Source organism: Spea bombifrons, chromosome 3 (assembly GCF_027358695.1).
Source record: "Spea bombifrons isolate aSpeBom1 chromosome 3, aSpeBom1.2.pri, whole genome shotgun sequence".
In the NCBI taxonomy this organism is placed as follows: domain Eukaryota; kingdom Metazoa; phylum Chordata; class Amphibia; order Anura; family Pelobatidae; genus Spea; species Spea bombifrons.
In genome coordinates this window covers 98,013,350-98,037,221 of record NC_071089.1, presented here as the reverse complement: position 1 = coordinate 98,037,221, position 23,872 = coordinate 98,013,350, and the positions used below count along the sequence as shown (strand labels likewise).

General features: G+C 41.3%; 1 protein-coding gene across 2 annotated transcripts; it reads left to right on the top strand.

Annotated features, from left to right (window-relative positions):
* Positions 1-723: 723 nt before the first annotated feature.
* Positions 724-12,205, top strand: COMMD2 (COMM domain containing 2). Of its 2 annotated transcripts, none has more exons than XM_053459289.1 (5): positions 724-888; positions 7,305-7,382; positions 8,547-8,629; positions 9,559-9,732; positions 11,332-12,205. In XM_053459289.1, exons 1-5 carry the CDS (start codon positions 822-824, stop codon positions 11,527-11,529), a joined length of 600 nt encoding a protein of 199 aa, XP_053315264.1. In that variant the 5' UTR covers positions 724-821; the 3' UTR covers positions 11,530-12,205. The 2 variants fall into 2 exon arrangements, with proteins under 2 accessions (XP_053315264.1, XP_053315265.1); XM_053459290.1 differs by lacking the exon at positions 724-888 and adding an exon at positions 1,684-1,783.
* The last annotated feature ends 11,667 nt before the right edge of the window (positions 12,206-23,872 follow it).

The window sequence follows — 23,872 nt, the reverse complement described above, 5'->3', positions numbered from 1 at the left end:
ATAGAAGGAAAAGCAGCAGACTAGATGGACCCTTGTTTCTTATCTACCATCAGATTCTATGTTTTGTAGATAGGTTGCCACCTTTTGCCAAGCTATTTCCTGGACACTATTTGAGAAAGTAGAGAGGAGAAGAAATAAAATAATAGAAGCAACAGGGAGGAGAAAAACAGAGCAGAAAAGAAACAGCTGGAAAAAAGAGAGTAAAGAGATATAGGTGAGAAGCGAGAAAAGAGAAAAAGCAGAGAAAGTTGAAAAGGGGGCAAAAAAATTGCAAAAAGAGGGCAAAAAAGAGCAAAAAGGCCAAAAAAAGCAAAAAGAGGGGGATCAAAGCAGAGCAAATAGGTAATATATAACATGTTTGCACTTTGACCTCCTGTGTAATAATATACCCCACTTCCTTCCGGAGTGTAAACTGCTTTGGGGAGATCCCTTATGACTGAAAATAACCGTAGGAGTTTGTTGACAACTTCACTAGCATAAAGAACCTCAATAATACCAAACATTAGAGCACTGCGCATGCCAGAACGATTCAACATTGTTGAGTTCGCTCTGGTTTAAACGGTTTAATTAAAACAACGTTTCACTCACAAAATTAAGGAGCACATTCTATGTACGCTTCCTTACGTTTCAAAATGTAAAACTTTATTTAGCAACCGCGACAAACAGTCTCATCGCTGTATGCTTTTCCATACGTTCAACAGCAGAGGGCGCAGGTGTTCTATTTCACGGAAATAAATATACGGAACATTCGGGTGACTGTTTGTTTCCTACCGGATACTAAGCTTCAGTGCACATAGTACATCCAGAGAGAGGGGGGGAAGATGTTGTTGGTTCTGAGCGACGAACACCGGGAGCACCTGCGCATCCTTACCCAGGTGGACAGCGCGGGTGAGTCACGTGACGGGAAGCGCAGTACAGGGTCAGGGCGGGATCGCTGGGCCCTGATAATCATTCGGCTGCTGTGACAACGGTTCGGTCCTTCTTTAACGCAGTGACCGAGCGAGTGGAGGTGAAATTCAGCAATAAAAACATGCAATGTGTTGACACCCTGGAGGGTTTTGTGATTTCGCTCTGTCCCAAACTCTACCCAGAGCAGGGCCGGTATACAGACACCAGCCTAATAAAATCAAAGCAGAGACAGAACTCGCTCTATGTACCAATAGTATGTTCTTCCTCGTTGCTGGCATGTGTGTATATGTATATATGTATGTATATGTATATATGTATGTATATGTATATATATGTATATGTATATATATGTATGTATATATATGTATATATATATATATATATATATATGTATGTGTATATATATGTATGTGTATATATATGTATGTATATATATATATATATATATATATATATATATATATATATATATATATATATACACACACACACACACACACGTATATTAATGTGATTGGTTGAAATGTGGCGGTGTCTTGTGTTTGACATCTTTGAGTGAGCGAAGATTTCTTCTTCCATTTGTCATTTTTGTTGGGAGGTTGTAAAGGCCTGCTTTATGTGGGAAGCGGGTTGGAGGTAGCTTGACCTGCCTTTGCTTGTACTGTCCCACCAGACAGCTGTCCCGACTGTTTATAATGTGGCTGCGGCAAATTCTGAATATCAAATAATCCTGTAATTCCCTTCCGCGTATTAAGCTAATGTAGGGTGCCTGGGACATTTTTAGTACCTTCTTGATGTGGTCCCGTCCTCCTGTGGATGCAAACAGAACTCGGCATACAGGCACGGAAACTGCTGAAAGGAGCAAGCAGAAATAGTAGTCATTCCGGACAAACACCCAATAAATCTGGAGAGCCGGTTGTATGTTAGGTGGATCTAATGCTTCTGAGCAAGACCCCAAAGTAGATAAACAAAAGATAAAGTAAAGCAGCGATAAGAATTAAAAGGTGAACGAGTTAATGCCTTGTATTAAAAATCATCAAAGATGAGCCACCTCACAAATCTGCTGCCAAACAAACATTTAAGTAAAGTCAATTAAATAAGCCATTTAATATAAACGGTGCGGTCAGGTAGTGTTGCAGTCCATTAAAAATAAGTGTGGAAGGTAAATAGTTAATCTCGAATAAATCCATCTTTGAACGGAGTCCTGTGTTTGTCCTCCTCAGCCAGAAGAAAATGGATGTATTGGTCCAAGCACTCTTCTTTTCAGTTTTGGAGGGTGAACACAGTTGCCTGTTTTATGCAAGCCATGCATGCTGCCACTTAAACGTTTGGTCATGGAAAATAAGGACGTTTCTAGCTGTGCCAATATTTAAAAAACAAACAAACTTGGATTCGCGAACACAACGTGCCATTGAAACACATGAGTGATGCTGATAAATGGCCTCTGTATGCCTATGAAGATGTTCCATTAAAAATCAGCTACAATGGTCATTTACAACATTAACAACATCTGCGCTGCATTTCTTTCAAAAACAAAGACAGTTTCTAAGGGACCCCAATCTTTTTAACCCCTTAAGGACAATGGGCGGTCCCTAAATCCATGGAAAACAATGCATTTTGAGCCCGTACACGTACAGGCTTTGCCATTAAGGGGTTAAACGGTATATAACTGTTACTCAAACTGGCCTTATTGGACAGTTTATTTTACAGCATGCCTAAAAGTGATGTTGAACACCGCTTGTTACTTGAGCTTTGTTTCTAAATATATTATCTCCAGCACTAAATGATCTTTCCCATTATCATTGCACAGTATGGGCCCCAATCCACCTTAACTTGAAGAATTATTTAAAAATCGTCAATATGCAATTTTATTAACATTTCTTAATACATAAACAAACATCCAAAGCTTTCCAGGCTCAGAATATGACTCTGCTGACAGTCCCAGCAGGCGCCATGGTTAGAGTTGGAGTCCTGTCACTCCTGTACTTCAGCTTCTGCAAGGAACACAGCTCAGTGTAAAGAGTCGCAACAGTTCGGATCAATGCTTCGTGGGTTACTTACATTGTTGTAGCTGTCAGTATTTCGCTGTCGCATGCAGATAAACCCGACGGCTGGCCTGGAATTCCCCCCGGCTATTTTCTATTTAGCTCTACCATCTCTTTTTATTACTCTTAGAAAATAGTCCTCTTCCGAAGTTGATACCTTTTTATTGGCCCGAGTAGAGTACGTTTTGAAGACTGGATTAGGGGTTTCTAGAACTGAGTTGTCAATGTTGTGTGCATTTTAGAGACCTTATTATAAGCCCGCATATTTATTTTATCAAGGGAGTCTATGACCTTTTTTATAGGCACATTTCTAAATATGTCATGTTGGATTTAGGAAAATCCGAGAAGCCAGGCAGCTCATAATTTTACTGCCGGTTTTATATTTCTTTGGATGAATACACACTTCCATGGCTCTTGCACCATTACAGGCTCCTAATTCCTACACTAAGTTGTACTGCCCTGTTAGGTGCCCCCTAAACAATGTGCAAGAATGTATTTTATAACTACTTTCATATGCATTGTTCAAAGTAACAATAAAAATACTGTACTTCCCATCCCCTCCATGGTCCAAGGCTTCTCACTACTGATTGGCTGCTTGAAGCGGCCAGTCAGTAACAGGTAAGTGCTCCCGTTGGGAAAAGCTGGAGAGTTTTCTGCTCGTGTGCACAGAGGTCCCTCTAGACCAGGGGTGGGCAATTAATTTTCCCATGGGGCCACATGAGAAATTGGAATGGTTTTAGAGGGCCAGACCTCTACAAACTACAAACTCCGAAGCCTTGTCCATTTTGTTAACTTATGTGCTGTTTAATAAAGTTATTCAAGCCTACGTCATTGGTAGAGGTACTTGAATAAGTAAGGCCTGAATAACTATTAGCACAGCACAGAAGTGAACAAAATGAACAAGGCTTCGGAGTGCATACCGTATTTTTCGCTCTATAAGACGCACCTGCTGATAAGACGCACCTAGATTTTAGAGGAGAAAAAAAAGGAAAAAATATTTTGAGCTAAAAAATGGGCTAAAATATTTATTACAATAACTGAATAAGCTATGAACACAGTAAGACACACGCAGTAAGACACACACAGACACAGTAAGACACACACAGACACAGTAAGACACACACAGACACAGTGAGACACACACAGACACAGTAAGACACACACAGACACAGTGAGACACACACAGACACAGTAAGATACACACACAGACACAGTGAGACACACACAGACACAGTAAGACACACACAGACACAGTGAGACACACACAGACACAGTGAGACACACACAGACACAGTAAGACACACACAGACACAGTAAGACACACACAGACACAGTAAGACACACACAGACACAGTAAGACACACACAGACACAGTGAGACACACACAGACACAGTAAGATACACACACACACAGTAAGACACACACACACAAACACAGTAAGACACACACACACAGTAAGACCTCCCTCCCTAACCCCCCTTCTCAGTATCTCCCCTCTAACTCCCTAACCCCCCCTTCTCAGTATCTCCCCTCTAACTCCCTAACCCCCCCTTCTCAGGATCTCCCCCCCCCCGCCCCGGTCACTTACCTTAAACTCCTGTGTTGGAAGCGTGAGGCGTTTGTCTCGGGTGCCGGCGCTTCACTGCTGATCGCCGGCGTCTGACGTCATATGCCGGCGCCCAGCGTAAAGCGCCGGCACCCGAGACAAACGCTTCCAACACAGGAGTTTAAGGTAAGTGACCGGGGCGGGGGGGGACACCGGACTCATTGGTGAGTCACCAGGACACTCTTTGCGGGCCGGTCCGAGCTATTCAGCGGGCCGGATGTGGCCCGCGGGCCGTGCTTTGCCCAGGTCTGCTCTAGACTCTCATCCGTAGCATTTGCCAGGTGTGCTGGCAGGGGGTATATCATGTGCAATGAATGCCCCCCCGTGTTGGGAAACTAACTAGGAGGCAGGCAAATACATAAGGAAGGGATTCTGCAGAATCCTCTATATGCTTGCGAGGGGGGCACCATGTAACTTTAAAGGGCCCTCCCAGCTATAAATATGACTGGAGTGCCCCTTTAAGTTTTGTCATAAATCTGCACTAATTGGCTTGTGCAAGCAAAGTTACATTTGAGCCTCCCCACCAACCAATTTTAGCCGAGACTAAAGGTAATCATTCCCAATGCTATACAGTCGCGATCTATGTGAATTTATTGAATATTACTCTTGCTATAAACTAGTGTGATGCTCTGGAAAAAAAAAATTCAGGCGTATTCTCAGTCGTATATTGTACAGGATGTGAGAATAATGTCATAAAAGCTGTGGGGTTTCTTGCTCCTGTCATGAAAGATGTATTACTTTCCTTAATTGAATTTAGGTAGAAGCAAGAGGTTTTGCGAGGAGCTATTTACAGTTACATAGCATCTCCCCCTGGCTAAGAAAGATCATTAATTATGGATTCATTTCTTATGTTCATGTTTTCATCTCTTCTCTTTCCAAAGTGATGTTCCACATACACGTTTTCCCCATCTTTTCTAGATTCTTCTATTATGGGATACATTTTAAGATTTATGCACAAAAAATAGATGGGGGCTGCTGATGGTGCCAATGCATATAGGGGGATTCTGCAGAACCCCCATACATTTGCAATTTAAAGTGCATGGCTGTAGTGTCCCTTTAAAGGCTGCCTGGGATACTGGCTCAACCCCTTTCAGTCCCCTTAGAACAGGGATGTCGAACCCGCAGCCCTCCAGCTGCTGCAGGATTACATCTCCCATACTCCTCAGCCAGCCCCTTAGCTGAAAGAGCAAAAAATCAATTCCCCCATGTCAATAGTATGAAAAATGTGTGAATAGGTGCACTATGCATGAATGTGGCCCTGAAACATAAAAAATATGAATGTGGAGCTGTGGCACTTATCGTATAGAAGAAAATTTGCAAAAATGTTATATATATTTTTTTTTTATTTAATGAAGTGTCACTTCCAAGTATGGGAAAAGAGTATTCATGGTTTAAAAAAAAATATGATAAAAATGACAAAATATATTTTGGTCCTTTTGGTTATGAAAACACCTGGGACCGAATGGGTTAAAGCAGGGCTTGACAAATTTGTTGTGAATCTAGGCGCCAGGTAAAAAAGTTAGGAGCCAGGATTTTTTTAAACTAACAGATGGTCAGGAGTGATCTGATCATCATCAGCCCACTTACTAAACTCACAGCGTTTGACCTGGAAGCACCCTGGACTTTCAGGTCAGTGCTGGGTTTTTTTTATTATTATTATTTTAACCCTTTCAATGCTGATGTTCCATTGGAGCACAGCATTGACTGATATTTAGTCCCCACAAGCTTGTGGGGACAAATGTTAACCCCTGCAATGCCACGAATGTGTCATACACAATTGTGGCATTGAAGGGGTTAACGCTGCACTGTCGCTCTCAGGGAGCGATCAGGCAGCAGGGGGGTGTTGGGGCTGCTCTCCACACTCATGGGGAGACCAAAGAACCCTCTCCCCTGTCCCTGAAGCTGCCTCTGGCAGCTGGGACTCAATTGCTGGTCTATAGACCAGCCATTGCAGGGGGGAGTCTCTGATGACTGCTGTAGGCTTCCATGCCTACAGGAATCATCAAAGAGCTTGTGGGGACTCGTTTTTGCTGTTGCTGGTCTGCCTGGGCTTCCAGGCAGACCACCAGCAGCAGAGCCCCTTACAAAAACGGGAATTAACCCCTAAATGCCACGATCGCGGCATTAAAGGGGTTAACGCTGCACTGTCGCTCTCATGGAGCGATCAGGCAGCAGGGGGGTGTTGTGTCAGGTCTCCACACTTGTGTGGGGACCCAATCAACACACAACCTCCTTCCCTGAAGCTGCCTGTGGCAGCTGAAAACGCGATTGCTGGTTTTGCAGCAACCACGTTTTCAGCCTACAGGCTCACTCCGTGGGAGTGGTCTCAGGCTCGGGGGCGGGCTCGGAGTGGCTGTGCTGTCTGCCCAGACTCCTGGGCAGACAGCAACAGCAGCGCCCCCGTGTGGTGACTCAGCCTCTTACATCCACATTTTTTTCTGGATGTAAGAGGCTGACAAAACCTAGGCGAGCCCTGGGTTAAAGATTGATGCAATTACATGTTAATGTAAAATACAATACGTAATAAAAATGAGTACCATGTCTTTCTACTTGGAACGTTTTTATGCTTTTTGCTTCCAGTACATATAGCACCAGTGATACAGTTTGATCATGTGTAGCTCACGGGCCTGACCTGATATGAGGTTGTAAATTCAGTATATGGATTCACTGTTAAGACTTTGGGTAATGCAGTGTAAAGTACTGTATTACTGACACTTTATGTTCTGTGTTTTTTCCCTACCAGTTGTAGGAGAATTTGGCCGAATAGCTGTAGAATTTCTAAGAAAAGGATCTAATCCCAAAGTGTATGAAGGAGCAGCACGTAAGTAGCTGACATATTCAACCGGTTAAGGTGGAGTTTTAAACCCTCAGCCCCAGATACTTCATTATGTGATCTACTCTGACGTTGGTCAACCAAAATGTTAATAAAGGTAAACAGAGCTCAAATTCCTGACTAATAAATGGGGCATAATATTCATATATTCTGCAGTCTGAATGATGCCCTCTTTCTGGAATCATTACAGTTAGTACCGTATTTGCTTGATTATAAGACAAGGTTTTTTCCAGAGCAACTGCTCTGAAAAATACCCCTCATCTTATAATCGGGATCGTCTTATAATCAGACCTCAACTAGGTCTGACTATGAGACTAAGATCCAGATCCCCCGGAGCGATGCAGGGGACCTGGATCCTCCTGTCGTCGCCTCCCCCCCCACTTACCGGTGCGTAGTCCGGGCAGCGTGTAGAGCTCATGGGGCACAGTGGCATTTAGAGGGTTAAAAGGCATATCATGGGGCACAGTGGCATATAGGGGGTAGAAGGCATTTCTGGGGCAGAGTGGCAAGCCAGGGGGCAGATGTGCATAACTGGGGGGGGGCAGGTGGAAATAAAAACGAAATATTTTTCTCAATCATAGCTTTTATTTTTAAAAAAATGGTTCACATAGTTTACATGAATTAACATTTACTGGTAAAACTTTTTTTCCTATAGGGTCGACTTATATTCAGGCTTTTTCTTTTTTTCATAAATTAATATTCAGATTTTGGGGGGTCGCCTTATAATCGAGCAAATACGGTACTTAGAATAACAATAATGTTTCCGAAACACGTGGGCCTCGAGTAAACATTTTTTCTTTGTTAAAAACCATAGAATTTTATGTGAGTCAAATTGTATTCAAGTTGGATTATTTTTTAGTTTTTGCCTTCTATCTGATTAAAGTTCTCCACTGGCTGCCTCTACTGAAACCTGGAAGCGTTGCTATGTAAAATTCTTGCATATGCTTAGTAGCAATCCTATCGGAGTCACTGAAGAAGCAGCCAATCACATGTGTAGTAGGAAACCATCAGTGTTCGTCTGATTGGCTGCTGCAACTTCTTTTGCTTTCAGTCTTTTGTATTTCTTTGTGCGTACCCATCTTAAGTGCCTTGATAAGTTGTTAAGATTGCTTTTGTTTTTCTTGTTTTTTTCCCCCCGCAACTGTCTTCTAGGAAAGCTGGATGTTAGCAGCACATCTATCCAACAGGCTGTGGATGGCCTTACATACCTTCTCACTGAGAGCTCCAAGCTTATGGTGAGTAAGTAGGTTGTTAAATAACATGATGTAAATGAGTTGCAAGATCATAAACAGCATGGTTTTACTACAGAGGAATCTTGTCTATCTAATTTATTTCTTTGACTGGGTCATAATAGACCAGGAAGTAGTTGTTGATACAGATTTCAGAAAGGTGTTTGACAGTGTCCCTCATAGAAGACTTATAGATAAATTGCAGTGTTTGGGTTTGGATCTTAAAATAGTTGAATGGATAAGGCAATGCTTGAGTGGCAGGTGACAGAAGATCATAGTTGTATATTCTGAGGAAGGTCTTGCTACCAATCTTAATGGTAAGTTATGTCTTTGAAGATGATACAAAGGTCTGCCACAGTGTAGACATTCCTGATGGAACAGGCCAAATGGCAAGTGATTTAAGTAAATTTAGTCGAATGGTTGAGATTGTGGGAGCTGTACATATTATTTTAAATGCATGTATATAGCATCGGGGGCACTATTCTTTTTTGGGAATCGCTTTTTCTGAGGACTAAGGTAAGCTGGCAGTGCAATTAAATGTCACAAGAGAGTTCAGAAGAGGACTTCCAAAATGGTATGCAGCATAAACATTGTCATGAAAGAAAAGTATGTATAGCTTGTTTGAAAGAATTGGAGATGTGATAGAAAAGACTTAATGGCCTGACATAGGAGGAAAGATTATTTCGAATGAGAAATGTTAAAATAAGAGGTCATAGTCTAAAACTAGAGGGTCCGGTTTTGATTTGATGAAGGAAGTTGTACTTTACTAAAAATGCTTGGGATAAGCATAAAGCTTTCCTGAATCTAACACAACGTCAAGGACTGATTAAGACATGCATCTTACTTCAAGAAAAATGAGAAGACTAGATGGGCCAAGTGGTTCTTATCTGAAGGCAGAATGCTATGTGTTAATGAATATGCTCCTTTTCCCACAGATTTCTGAGATTGATTTTCAGGACTCAGTGCTTGTTTTGGGCTTCCCAGAGGAACTGAATAAAGTTCTGCTCCAGTTCTACCTGGACAACCGGAAGGAGATACGGAAAATTCTTAGTGAACTGGAACCATCCCTTCCTCATTATCACAATATGGAATGGCGGTTGGATGTTCAGGTAACAAACTCTTCTGAAGTGTTTTTTTTTTTTTTTTTTGTAATGGGCAAACATGTTTCAACACAGCACTGTAACAAACTAGGTTTTTGTTTTGACTAGTGTCCAGGAATATAAATGATAGTTTGAATCTCAGTCCTGTAGTAGAGAAAAACACCATGTTGAGTGAAAGAATGTCTGAAGAACATATACCGAGATATGCCACTAGAGCCACTAGGGTTATATATGAAGAACTGTTAAAAATGGTAAAATTAATGCATTTACCACAACCCCTTATGGGATGTTCTTGCTGCCCATATGCCTGGGGCCACTAAGTCATTTGGTGAGTGATGTGATACTTTCTTTTGCATACATTATCCCACCCTGTGCACCAGGCATATGTATTAACATTAAATTTAAAGTTATATTAATAACACAGTGTCAGCAGATGTCGCCCAGCATAACAGCCCTCCTCATACAGAGCCCATCATCCTGGGGACTTCACCTCATGAGTTTCTCCTCGCATCCTCTAAAATACCGGTACGAGGAAGAAGGGGTCACGACCCCTGTAGTTACACCAGTGTACACGTCCCCTGCAGCTCTACGGTGGACATGAATCCAAACCCTGCTGCTTGCCTGCAAAAGGGCTAAATGAATTACCGTATTGGCTCGAATATAGGCCGCACTTTTTGTCCCCCACTTTAAGACTTTAAAGTGGGGGTGCGGCCTATATTTGGGGTCTAGCGCCCGACGCCCGGGCAGTCCCGGGCGCCGGGCAGGCAGCGGTGCAGGGGACCTGTATCCTACTGTCTGATACGCTCAGACAGCCTCCCCTGCCAGCACTTCCCACGGGGGGGGGGGGGGGTTTGGGGTGCCGGCACGGGAGGTTGTCTAAGCGCATCGTGCGGATGCGTTTTACCTCTGCACCACCCGGACTTACCGGAGCAGACTCCCGGGTGTCTTGCGGGGTCGGCGGGGGACATCTACGCAATATTGCGTAGTATTGCGTAGATGTCCCCCGCCGACCCCGCAAGACACCCGGGAGTCTGCTGCGGTAAGTTGGGGAGGGGGGGCAGAGGAGGACAGTGGCAGCGTATCTCGGGGAGGGAGGACAGTGGCAGTGTATCTCGGGGAAGGGAGGACAGTGGCAGCGTATCTCGGGGAGGGAGGACAGTGGCAGCGTATCTCGGGGAGGGAGGACAGTGGTAGCATATCTCGGGGGGGGGGCAGAGTGGCAGCATATCTCGGGGGGGCAGAGTGGCAGCATGTTTTTTTGGTGCTTTTTTAAAGAAAAAAACTTTTTCTTTAAAAAAGCACCAAACTTTTAGGGTGCGGCCTATATACGGGGGCGGCCTATATCCGAGCCAATACGGTATGTTACCTATACTTTAATGTATAGTATGTAAACTGTTAGAAAGTATTTGCAATATAATAAACAGCTAACCAACTTTAACAGTTTAGATTATTGTCTATGAAATAATTTCTAAACTGTTATATGTGGTTAATAGTTTTTGTTGCTGTATTGTCTTCAGAGACTATGTGTGAAGGAAAAAGGTCTGTAGATGAATAAAAGTTGGCTAAATACAAGCATTGATTTTTTGTTTTCTTATATACGCACATTAGCTTGCAAGCAGAAGCCTGAGGCATCAGATAAAGCCCACAGTCACCATGAAGCTACACCTCAAACAAGATGAAGATGTCAGTACTAAAGTATTGCAGACTGATCCTGCCACGTTACTCCATCTCATCCAGGAACTGGAACAAGCTCTTGCAGAAATGAAGACCAATCACTGCCGACGAATAGTTCGCAATATCAAGTAGAGAGCGGATATTTGTAGCTTTGTTTTACGCAAGAATGTCATAAAATAGAATCGATCAATAATATATTTTGTAAGAACAGTATGTCCCATGCCACCTGACCTGCATGTATGCGTATTAAAGTACTTTAATATGCATTCTAAACCTGTCGAAAATTATTCCTGCTTTTGGCTGCTTGAAACCAATGGGATCGCTTTCTGTGCATGCTGACAGGGGGTCTTGTTAGACCTGGAATTGCATGAGCCAGCGCTCGAGCTGGCTAGCAGTGAGTATAGCACACGTACATGTGGAGTGGCAAGCAGGAGATGTGTTTGATCTCTCCTGCAAGCCAAGGGTTTGCGGAAAGTGGGGAAATGCATAGGGAGAAACCTGCTGAGTCCCTCCATGCATTTGGAAGGGGACAAAAAAATAATAAAAAGGATCATTTAGCTATCATATGCATTAAAGTGCACATGACTGCTGGTGTGTCCCTTAAATACTTGTATTGGGTTGTTTGTCATATTCAAGTTTAATGATAAATTGGGACACCCCATATCAGTGCAGATTATGTTTTTTATATTAAGTCAGACTTTAACCGCATCGATTAATCTTCCTGACTCATAAAGGTGCTAGTTTGCATTAATGTGTTTTTTTTTCTTCATGTACTTGGGAGTAAGATATTAAATACAGTAAATGTGAAGTGAGTTATTGATTTGTTTCATGAGTTTAGGTGAATTGCCGATGATTAACTGTGTGTGAGAACCCCAGATCAATAACAATTCCAAATATTGGAATACTCCCCATTGTTTTAAATACTTCTCACAAGGATAGGAATATTAGTGTTATTTAAAGTATAATATTAATAAGCAAAGATACTGGGATGTATTCACTAAAATGGGAGCTTGCTATCGGGCTGCAGTTTAAATCCCTCTGTTCTTTATGCATGATGAGGGACAAGCTGGCAAGTCTCCAGTGCAAAGTTCAATCGGTGAGATGACTTTCAAGCAGTCTATGTATTACCTTTGCAGAAGAAGCTCACGAGTGTTGGCTTTTTGTGATGCAGAGTGAATTCAAGGAGTTCAAACCGCAGCTCTCCTGCAAACTCTTGCTATTGTGAAAAACTTTAAATATTTACACCATAAACTTGTTTCCCCCTGGTTTTCACAGCACAGAACTGCAACCTCCAAAAATCAGTTTACATTTTCTTCGCTAAAGCAAGAGTTTGTATTAAGTTTAGTATGTTTGGACCAAATCTTGTGAGCTAGAAGTCAAGATGTACAGATTTATATACATGCATTTTGCTTTATAGACTATGCTAACTAAATCTGATGATCTTCACAATGCAACTTGCTATCTCTCAATGCGCTGTGTGATCATAAGCCCCTAAACATTGTAAGTAAATGTTTGTCAGTATGTTGATGGCATGCAAATAAGTAGAAAACTAGTCAAATGGTTTGATTGGTAAAGTTTGGTTCCTCATTTAAGCATTTATGATCCAATTGCCATGTTTGCTCGATCTCTAAACCTTTGATCTTAATGAAGCAAAAAAGAAAAGGCCTGAATATAGGATGACCTTATTGGGGGGAAATAAAAAGCTTTTGTTTCTCCCTGGCATACGCTCTCTGTGAATGTCTCCCTACCTTGTCCACTGACCGCTTTTGTGTCCCTGTCTCCTGCTCTGCTTATTCTCTGTTCTTCATCTGCTTCTCCTCGGTATCGGCTTCGTTAACTAGGTACTGCCGCGGAGCCTCCACTCACACCCTCTCCCCTGATTGGAGGAACGAGAAGAGGCTGGTCCTGTTCTGAGTGCTGTGGCTCCGCCCTTTTGCGGAAGTACTCCAAGAGGCCAAAATAATGCAGAGAAAGAGAAGCGTTTCTGCACCTTTTTTTCCTCCCCATGTTTTTCCAATCGAGGGAGTGGGTACGAGCGGAGGCCTGGTTAACAGAGCTGATACCATGGAGAATCGGACGTAGAAGACCCTTAGGTTCAGTTGGCTGTGTGCCGGTACCGCAGATCTGAGTTCTGGGAAAAAAGGCAATCGTATAACCGAGCAAATATATAGAGAGTGATTTGTTCGCTTTGCATATGTCATGTTTATGACCCTTTTGTTTTTATTTTTTTTATTTTCTTTTTTTCTACAAAAATTAAAAGGGACCATTCAGCTATCAGATGCATTTAAGTACATATGACTGGTGTGTCTCTAATAATTTTTATTAAAACATTCATACTAGATGTTTCAAAGTATGATATAGGGAGCAGGCACCGGCATGAAAAATGAAATAAAACATCTCACAATTGTGTCCCTTCTGTGTGTTTGTGACCATTTCTTAAATTACATACCAATGCATTTCTGGGCATTATTTACACCCTGTGTAACAAAGTGAGAATTTCACACTACACACACACACACACACACACACACACACACACACACACACACGGGACAAACGTCTATGTTTTCATTGGAAACGGCTGCCCTTGCAGTTTAGTATAAGAGTTTTCACCCTGGGGTGATGGTGACTGCGAAACTTTTAAATTGCGCTAAAGAAGAACAGCGTTCTGTCATGTTGTGCTTTTGGTGGGCAGAAGGTGTGCTGGGAGCACAAATTCATCTTCACATGCGTGCTCAGTTGAAGAGGTTGCAGGAAAGCTGAATGTGAGTGTTGGATCTGCCTATGTCCTGATTCATGACAGCCTTAAGTTCAGTAAAGTGTGTGCCAGGTGGGTGCCTAAGCAGCTGACAGAGGAGCATAAGCGCAATTGCATCAACGTTTGTTCCCGACACATGGCCCGTTATCGTGAAGAATGTGATGATTTTCTGCAGAAGATAGTAAGCTGGTGATGAAACCTGGGCTCACCATTATGAGCCCGAAAGCAAACGGCAGAGTATGCAGTGGAAGCATCCATCATGATGATGATGATGATGAAAGCAGTGGTGCATCAGTGGCTACACGTTCAACCAAGAAAAAAAATAGCATCATCGTATTCTGGAGCGGTAAACAAGACAATTGGCACCGCTCAAGCATTGTCATAGGCTATGGAGTCCACGGTCAGACATGTTTGCTCCCGAAAGACGAGTTGTTATAGATCTGTAACAATATGCATCTATTATGTTTGTGTGTGCGGGCGTGCTTTCAAAGTATGAGCAGGACTCGCATCAGATATTGAAGAGAGTTCTGTGCATGTGTATCACTTTGCCGATGCAAGTTTTATGGTAGCTCTATATATTGTTGAACTACAACCACCTGGATGAGCAGCTTCCATCTTAAAAATAAAAATAGATTGGGTATAAGACAATTGGAACAGCACAGACGTTGTATTTCTTCAACAGTTAGAGAGCTAGCTGTTGGTTAAACCAGAATAAAGTCAGAATATAATATTATTTTGGTTAAAGTATTTAATCATCTGTATGTGATTGCTTCAGAAAAGTCGGTCTGAGATCTGGTGGCTTGGCTTTTAAAATGCCGCTCCAATTAATTATTACAAACAACACATCTCATTTTACATCTGATACAGACACCACAAGTATCTGTCTGTACATCCATCCATCCATCCAAAGATACAGATGTATAATTAGTATGTACATGTTACGTGGGTTGTCACAGACATTCGACCACCACTCAGTGCCATCTGCCTGGCTGAGAAGTTAAATTGGTGACAACATTTGCTGTAAGTGACAGTTGCTAACAAAAGGTAAACTCTGGGTAAAAATACACAGGCTGGTATTTCCATTTGTCAAAACTCAGCTGTCTTAGACTCCTAGCGTCATAGTATGTATACCTTGAACATTTTTGATGTCTGCCAAAGATTCTGCTTTTGTAACACGTAAAGCAAATTAACAAAAAATCATCAAACTCGATGTCTGAATTATAACCGGGGGAGATAATCTCAGCTCTGCCACTTTCAAATATACATTTTTGGTTTTGGGCATCACGCTTATGAAGTTGTATATGGTTAATCGGGCACTCTCAGACAATTGATTTTCATACATATAAGAAACATTGTTTTAGACCTTAAGTCTAGCGTGATCATAATTGTGCTGTTATATATGTATAAAAAAGTTGTAACATCATTAAAACTTCTATACAATCTATCAAGTGTGGAAAAGTACTGCTGTGAAAATGGATACATTAGAGTAAGTTTTAAGGGGATAGATATTCACCCCTTTTACACAATAAACTGACGGGTAAGGGTGATTGAACTGTGTTTGTGTGTCAGTCAGACATTTTAGTGAAGGATAATCTCTGTCTACCAAAAGCTTGTCACAGACATGTTACTTGTCAAATTTCTACATATCCTTTCAGTAGCAAAGGCTGTGATCATATTAACCTGAACCTCTTCTGCTTTCGCAGGTCCCAGTCAGCATGGTCAACCATAAGGAGTTTAGAGAAAAGACATTATACACTAAAGTGGGAGTTTGCAGGAAGGTCTAAGTTTCAATTGACCAATCTCATTATGTGCTATGGAGAGTCATTCCTGACATGTTTGTTCTGCTAGAAGGTATGAGCTGGTCCTGCATAATACAGAGTTGGGTTGGTGAGGTGACATTTAAGAGAGCTATGCATTGTAGAGGGCCATTCATTTTGCAAGAGAAGATTGTTGGCGTGTTTATAATTCAAGGAGTAGTTAAGAAGCTAAAAGCTCAGCTCCCCTGCAAACTCTAGCTTTAGTGAATAAACCCAACTCTCTCAAAACATGATTGGGTACCCAGGCATAGAGACATTATTTATAGAATCCTTGTGAGAAAATATTCAAAAATGTTTCTTTGGTTAATTTCTTTTACATAGTTACATAGTACATAAGTTTGAAAAAAGATCTAAGTCCATCAAGTTCAACCCTTCTACCTAACCTTCCTACTCTTGATCCAAAGGAAGGCAAAAAAAACCTAATTAAGCTACTTCGAATTCTGCCATCAGGGGAAAAATTCCTTCTTGACTCCAAAAGGCAATCGCATTTCTCCTTGGATCAAGAAGCTCTAAAATTTTAATTCTATTTATAGCCCTGTATGTCATGTCTTTCTAAAAAAAACATATCCAGACCCCTTTTGAAGGCATCTAATGTATTATTTGGCTTGCTTCTTCCTTTGCAGGTAAATGCAATGCACATGTGAAAATAACTTTTTTTGGAAAAATGGCCTTTAGCTGCTGATGGCTTTATTGGCATCCGGCTCTTGTCTTCCTAATCACACTTTACACTGCATGCAATCCACTCTATTATCTCACTCTGTTGGACAGGACATGTTAAGCAGTGTTGCAATCGGGCATGGTACAATATCACAAACTAAGAACACCGTGAATGTAAGAATCAATAAGTATCTGAGTATTTTCTAATGTATTTATGAAGTAAAAAGGACCAACCCATGCATTCTGAGATGAGAGTCAATAATTCTCCCCATTATATAGGCCCTGTTGAGTGCTTCATGTAGGGGAAGCTGACTGCTGCTAGCTCTTAAAATGCATAGTAGTAACTGTAGAGAAATGTTTTTCTCTCCAGGGAAGGGTTGGAAATCTTAATGTGTACACTCTAGAAGAGCAAAGGGAATTGGGCACATGATAGCAACATTCAATTATGTCAAGGGTTTAAATAAAGTGGAGGGCATGAGGGTAAATGTTAAAAAAAAAAAAACATTACTGAAAGGCTAGTAGGTACCTGGTATGAACGCCTAGTCATTGCTGCCATCACGGGGGTACAATCGATACTGATGCACCCCCTTGCAGAGCCTCAGCACCAGGACCTTACATAACCCTGTGGTAGTAGAGATACTGGTGTAATGGAGGCCCCTGTGAGCCGCAGGCACCAGCTCACCAACGTACCGCTAGGCAGGCGGTGCGGGCCGTGTCTCCAAAGGCCCTATATACTATATGTATATACTGTGTATATATAGTGCTATAGTCAGTGATTGGGTGGTATTGCTGTATGTAGTTAGCATGCCTGTGCATGAGTGTATGGTGTTAATGTTTGTGAGCATATGATGTCAGCATGTGTGTGTAATGGAATGGTGGTAGGGGGTGTACGTGTATTGGGTTAGCATGAGTATGTATGTTAGCATTTGGTGTTAGCATGTGTGTGGGTGTCAGTGTATGGTGTTGGAGTGTCAGGGGTGAGCCTAGGGAAGGGGATCAGAGGAGCTGGAGAAAGATTGTGTGAATATAAGCGTACAGTGGTAGAGTGAGTGGGTGTTTAAGTGAGTATGCATTTTAGTTAAAGGGGGGACTTGAAGAAAAACTGCACCCAGGCACCACTAATTCTATTCTTGCCCCTGTTCTCATAAGGTGTGCAGCTGAGTGATGGGTGGGACAGTGGGATAGGCTTTGGGCGGGCTGATGGTAGGGTCATCGGGCCCCAGCACTTCTGAAGGCAGTCTAGTACAGGCAAAGAAAATAAAGGAATTCAGAAAATCTTGGAGTCTATAAAGCTATACTAAAATACTAATTATTAAAAACAGATATAAAAAGGGGCAGACTAGACAAGCCATGCAGTTGTTTACAGCCGACACTGTATATATATATATATATATATATATATATATATATATATATGTTATCCACAAACTCTTCGACATCATGAATAGAATATAAAGAGCGAAAGAGCCAGTTTATCAAGTACCACATTTTTATTTATTTTTTATTCACTATTTCCGCATTTGCGAAAGAGGCATCGTTTTTACACTGACTCTGTGTTCCTAAGTGTGCTTATCCCTCCGGTATTCCAGATGTGTTCATAGGTATTTTGCCACATGGCTCTGGGCTGTTTGGAAGGATGAGGTAAACAGACCCACTCATAAAACAGTCTCCTTTTTCAGATTATTGCTTCAAATTCTTGGGGTTAAAAGTTCAATGAAACTTTTCAGGACTGTTGAAACTTATTTCAAAATAATAGTGCTTTGTTCTAACTTTAATTCCGTTCACACTGAACGTAATTGAAGTCCTCTCCAGCTTCAAAGCATATTGCATTTAGCTCTTGGATTATTTAAGACAACAGTCCTTACATGCTACTTGCCATCACACACTGGGAAAGTTATGGCTTTTTCAGGCATTGTTGTAGCTCCTTATTTCAGTACACAGCGCTTGTGCACTTTATGGACAAAAGTATTGGGACACCTGACCATTACACAAACAGGGACTTTGATGCCACTGCATTCTAAATACATAGACATTAATATTTATCTGGTCCCCAACTTCCACTCTTCTGGGGAGGCTTTCCACAAGATTTTGGAGTGTTTCTGTGGGGATTTTGCCCATTCATCCAGTAGAGCGTTTGTGAGGTCAGGCACTGATGTTGGACAATAAGCATTCAGCTGATGTTGAAGGGAAGATCCTGTTCTATTCCAGCATGACTGTGTCCCAGTGCACAAAGCAAGGTCCATAAATACATGGTTGGATGAGTTTTAAATGAAAGAACTTGACTGGCCTGCACAGAGCCCTGACCTCAACCCCATCAAACACCTTTGGGATGAACTGGAACGGAGATTGTGAGCCAGGCCTTTTCATCCAACATCAGTGCCTGACCTCACAAATGCTCTACTGGATGAGTGGGCAAAAATTTCCACAGAAACCCTTTTGAAAGCCTTCCTAGAAGTGTGGAAGCATGTATAGCTGCAAAAGGGAGACCAACTACAGATAAATGTCTATGTATTTAGAATGCATAGACATTCCTGTTGGCGTAATGGTCAGGTGTCCCAATAGTTTTGTCCATTTAGTGTATTTTGTGATTATATATATACACTGTGTTTCTTACAGGAGGAAATTATAAAGTTCAATGGTACATCAGCTAATACACAGAAGGACATCTTTGCCCCAAAGAGTTTTAGACTAAATGGAAAGTAGTAAATCATATGCATGTGGTGTTGGTTGTAGAAAGCTCAATCACTCAAGCCAACCGCCTGTGAGGTTGTTTTTCAGGTTAGTTTAAAAGATATATGACAGAAATTCTTGACATAGGCAGAGATGACATTCCAGGACTAAGGCGCAGTAAGACATTAAAAGCACGAGTGGGCAGTGGGGGTGGATGACAAGCAAAGGTGGCAGTTGTGAGGAATAAGTCTACGAACATATGGTTGAGCAGCTGAGTGGAGGGCTTTCCAAGTAAAGAAAACATTTTAGACCATATTAAGATCTCAGTTGTGTTTGCTGATTAAATTCCATGTGATTTATTAATCGATGCCAGTATCTGTTTCAGTAAATATTTAGGAAGTTTCCGTGGAGGTGAGCAGTCAGGTTTTAGTGAACAATGTGGTTCTCTCCAAAAACAGATCTATAGCTATAGCCCAAAAACATACTTGACCATAACAAAAGCCTTGACAATTAACTGACATTTAACCAAGGGGGCAGTGATACAAGTTAAAGCAATATAACTATACACTTACATTATATATATATATATATATATCAGAATATGATGTTGGCTTCTACAGATCTGTATAGTAGCAATGCATTCATATTCCCCAGTTTGTTTTGTGCAAGATATCTACAAACAACCCTATATTTTTAATGTTTATACAACATGTAAAGAAAAGTATATTTAGAACTATTACTCTCTGAAGTATGGTGTGTGTGATCTCTGAATGTTGTCACAAGACAGGAGGAATCTGCTTACTGGGTGGACTGGCCACATTCAGCCCAGGAGCAATTCCTGCCATAAAAAACATTAGGGATAGGTTGATTAAAAAAAATGAATTTGCCGCGTAGACTTAATAAAAAGATCAACGCAAGCTGTCCAAAAATCTAAGGAAGTATGAAGCTCATTGAGGGAACATAGCATGGACCCAGTCACGATTGAATTGCTGCCCAAGGACCTGCATGTACATTATTCTAGGAAATTGTGGCCATCAAATTGTATGTAAAAATCCTCTCGTAGCCCAAATTCTTAAAAAAAAAAGCTCTTCCTTAACCATTTGTTCATTTGCCCCTGTCCTGCATAAACCATTTTAGGTGTGTTATAAATCATAATAATTCCGTTCCCTTCTCAATCCCCATCAGCTTCTTATAGATTGTAAGCTCACAATAACAGGGTCCTCTATATTACATATGTGATGTAATATATTTAATTAATTAACACCATCCAGTACTCAACCTTAAATAATGTCGTTATAGTTGAATCCATGTTTGAAACTACACATTTTTCACATTTTTGTACAGTACTTCTAACCACAATCTTCTGAGTACTCCAAGCACTCTTGCCTTTCAAATCGTGCACTCTTACTCTGGTTACAGTATCTGGCTCTTTCTTTTCTTGAACCCAGAATGCACTTGGGCCCCAACAAATCTGATGTTCCCCATAATGTGTATTTTTCTTTAATGGCCGCAATTCCTTAACAATAACCCTAAGCTTACTGTACATTTCCGATACAATAATTGTCTTTTCCTAACCCTTTGAGTGTCGAATTGCGACACATTTTTGCCCTAGGTAGACGAGGACAGTTTTGCTGTAGTTAGGTTTGAGTGACAACCTTATAAACCGTTTACACTTTACTTTAGGAAAACTATTTTTTTTAGGACAAGATGTATATATATATATTTTATTTAGCTTCACTGCGCTACATAAGCGCTTATGAGCAAAGCTGGGAACTCTCCAAGTTACGCCCAGAGACTCTGGGTGAAGTGCTGCTTCTCCGGGTCACCACGATGAAACTCTGGGTCGAGGGAGGGACGTTACGGCATGCCCCGCTTCCTACCCACTTTCCTTCCGACAATATTCTCCTGCCTGTGGCACTAACCCCACAAACCGCATCTGGGTAGCTGGAGCCTGGATGTTCCCAGGTATGCTTATAGGGATGGCTATATGGAGCTATCAGGTAACTGTTAAGTACGGGGGTAAAACTGCTGTTGCGCCAAGATAAACCATTACCTAAGCTAAAAATAACAAGTAAATAAACCTTGGCTGATCTATCATATTATGGTCTAAAGGTTTACTTAAAAGCAAGGAAGGAAATTTTAAGAAGCCTTTTCGTTCCTACTTTTGTGAGACATGACTTCCATCTTGTAAACTTATTTGAGTGGCGCTCTCCTCATCTCTTGTTTATGTTTACCCTTTGTACTGTGCTGTAGAATATAACGGTGCAAAAGTGAGGAAAAAACTACAGGCCTTAATCTTTTTGAAGGGCTTATAATCTTTCAAATAATGTAACTATGTATCGGCTTTAGTCAAGAGAACGGGACTACGCATTTGCGCAAATATTTTTAACCCAAATCCAACAACATCCCTCCAATCTCTGAAAGCTGTTGCATTGTCTACATTAACGGGGAACTTTCCGGAGCATGATGTCATTTCTTGTTTAGGCTTAAATCATATCCATGGGGTATATTTAGCAATATCTGATCAAATTTCCTGTGCCTAAATATCATTATTTCTTGATTGTGATTTTGGAATTGCATTTAAGTACAATGCCGTCTATTCAGAAGAGTTACAAGAAACAGTTTGCAGAAGACTTGTGGTTTTAATTTCAAAAGTCATTATGAAGGGCCATCCCTGGCAAACTCTCCAGCAAGAAAGGCAGAGATGGCCCTACACGATGCATAATTCAATGAGTAAAGAGACTTTGAAGAAATCTTATTGGTTCTACTCTACTTCATACAGGGCTAGCCAAGCTATTCCTGCAGCAGAAGACCACGGGGTTGGACCTTCATAATACATAGTAAAGTCAAGGAGCTAAAACACAACTCTACTCCAGACTGTCCTAACAAACTGTACCTTTAGTGGATAAACCCCAAAGCTCTAGTCACCCATCATCGCAAATATATAGAGGGGTTTTCATAGAATCTTACACATCATTGGTGATGTGAACTGTACTTTGCCTCAGGTCATGGTGGACTCCCAAACAGGTACACACACAATAGTAAACACAGGTTTCATCACTCATCCTAGACATATAGTATTACTCATAATACAGGAATCTTCCTTCGGCCACCGTCCACACCCTACTAAAAAAGGAAATATCGCTGATCATAGATTTTAGCATTAGGTATTGTGCTTTTGTGGACTACAACTCCAATTACTCTAAGAATGATGATGAGGGTAATGGGAGTTGTACCCTCACAAGTAGGTGCAAGATTTAGCAAGATTAGAGAACTTAACCCCTTCTTATGTGTGCCTACCCTCCAATATGTTGCGTACTTTCGCCTGTTAGACTTATCCATTTTCGAGAGATAGAAACGTTTACACGCTCAGCAAACACAGATGCCTTATAGACATTTTCCTGTGGAGGGGTTTATCTGAATTCATTCTTGTCTGTATCTGTCAAGTAGCCAGCAGTGGTCTGTTTGGTGCCAGATTCCACAAGATGCCTATTATGGTAAGAATTAAACACACTATATGTTTTTTTCAGAACAGTTTGTAATAAGACAGATACGAAAGTAGTTATAAGCTTTTAGACAAAACCAAGAAAACCTAACATTACAGCCACAGAACAGTAGTTTAGCCTTGACATGGAGTTTGCTAAAATACTGTGTTTGTGTTCCAGTAAATTAGAGACATTCACCCCTCTGGGCTTCATCTGCTGTTTCACAGAAATTTTCATTTTTTTTTCTCAGTTCTGACGCCATCATTCACGCACAGGCACGGGCTTTGATTCAGAATTCCTGTCCTGAGTCCTTCTACAAATCTTTTTTACTGAATTGAATGCCAGGGCTATAATAATTGGTGTGTGTGTGTGTGTGTGTGTGAATGTTCCAAGATAAGAAACAAGTAACTTTCTTCTGTATAAGAACTTCAGTACATATAAAGGGACAGTCATGTTCTTTTTTTTTCCGCCAGTCTATTGACATCTGACATATTCAACCTAGTGGTGCCAGTAACCCATTATAGTGCCCTGAAGAGAATTGTGACGTGAAAGGGTTAATAGTGTCACGAAAGCCTTATTTTGTGAAGGGTTAATTGTTGAGGAAAGGGTTAATATGCTGTTTTTCAGTTATTCTCTGTAGTATAGAATAACAAGAACTTTAAATCAAAATGATTTCAATGCAGTGTGGCTGAAAACAGTCAAACATGTCCTTGAACCTGGGATGGTGGGAGCCTGAGAACAGGATAAGGTGTACTGCCTGAAACTAACCACTAATAGCTAAACAATAGTTAATGAACATAATCAGGTATACAGATACTTACATCGACTTAAAAAATGTAAAAGTGGGACCCTTCCAGCCATTAAGAAAGACTCTGCCACGGATCAGTGTTTGGTGCCCGGTGCTCAGACCTGCAGCCCGTCTCATATTGCAAAAGCAATGCATAGCTTTGAGGGTCTCCCAGTGCAGGACGGGACGTAAGCATAATCTGTTTTCTTCCTCTATTATTGCTGGTTAGTATGCATGTAATTTAATTTGGTTAAAAAACTGTATGCATGATCTCATCCACTGAGTGAAAGTGTCATCTCGG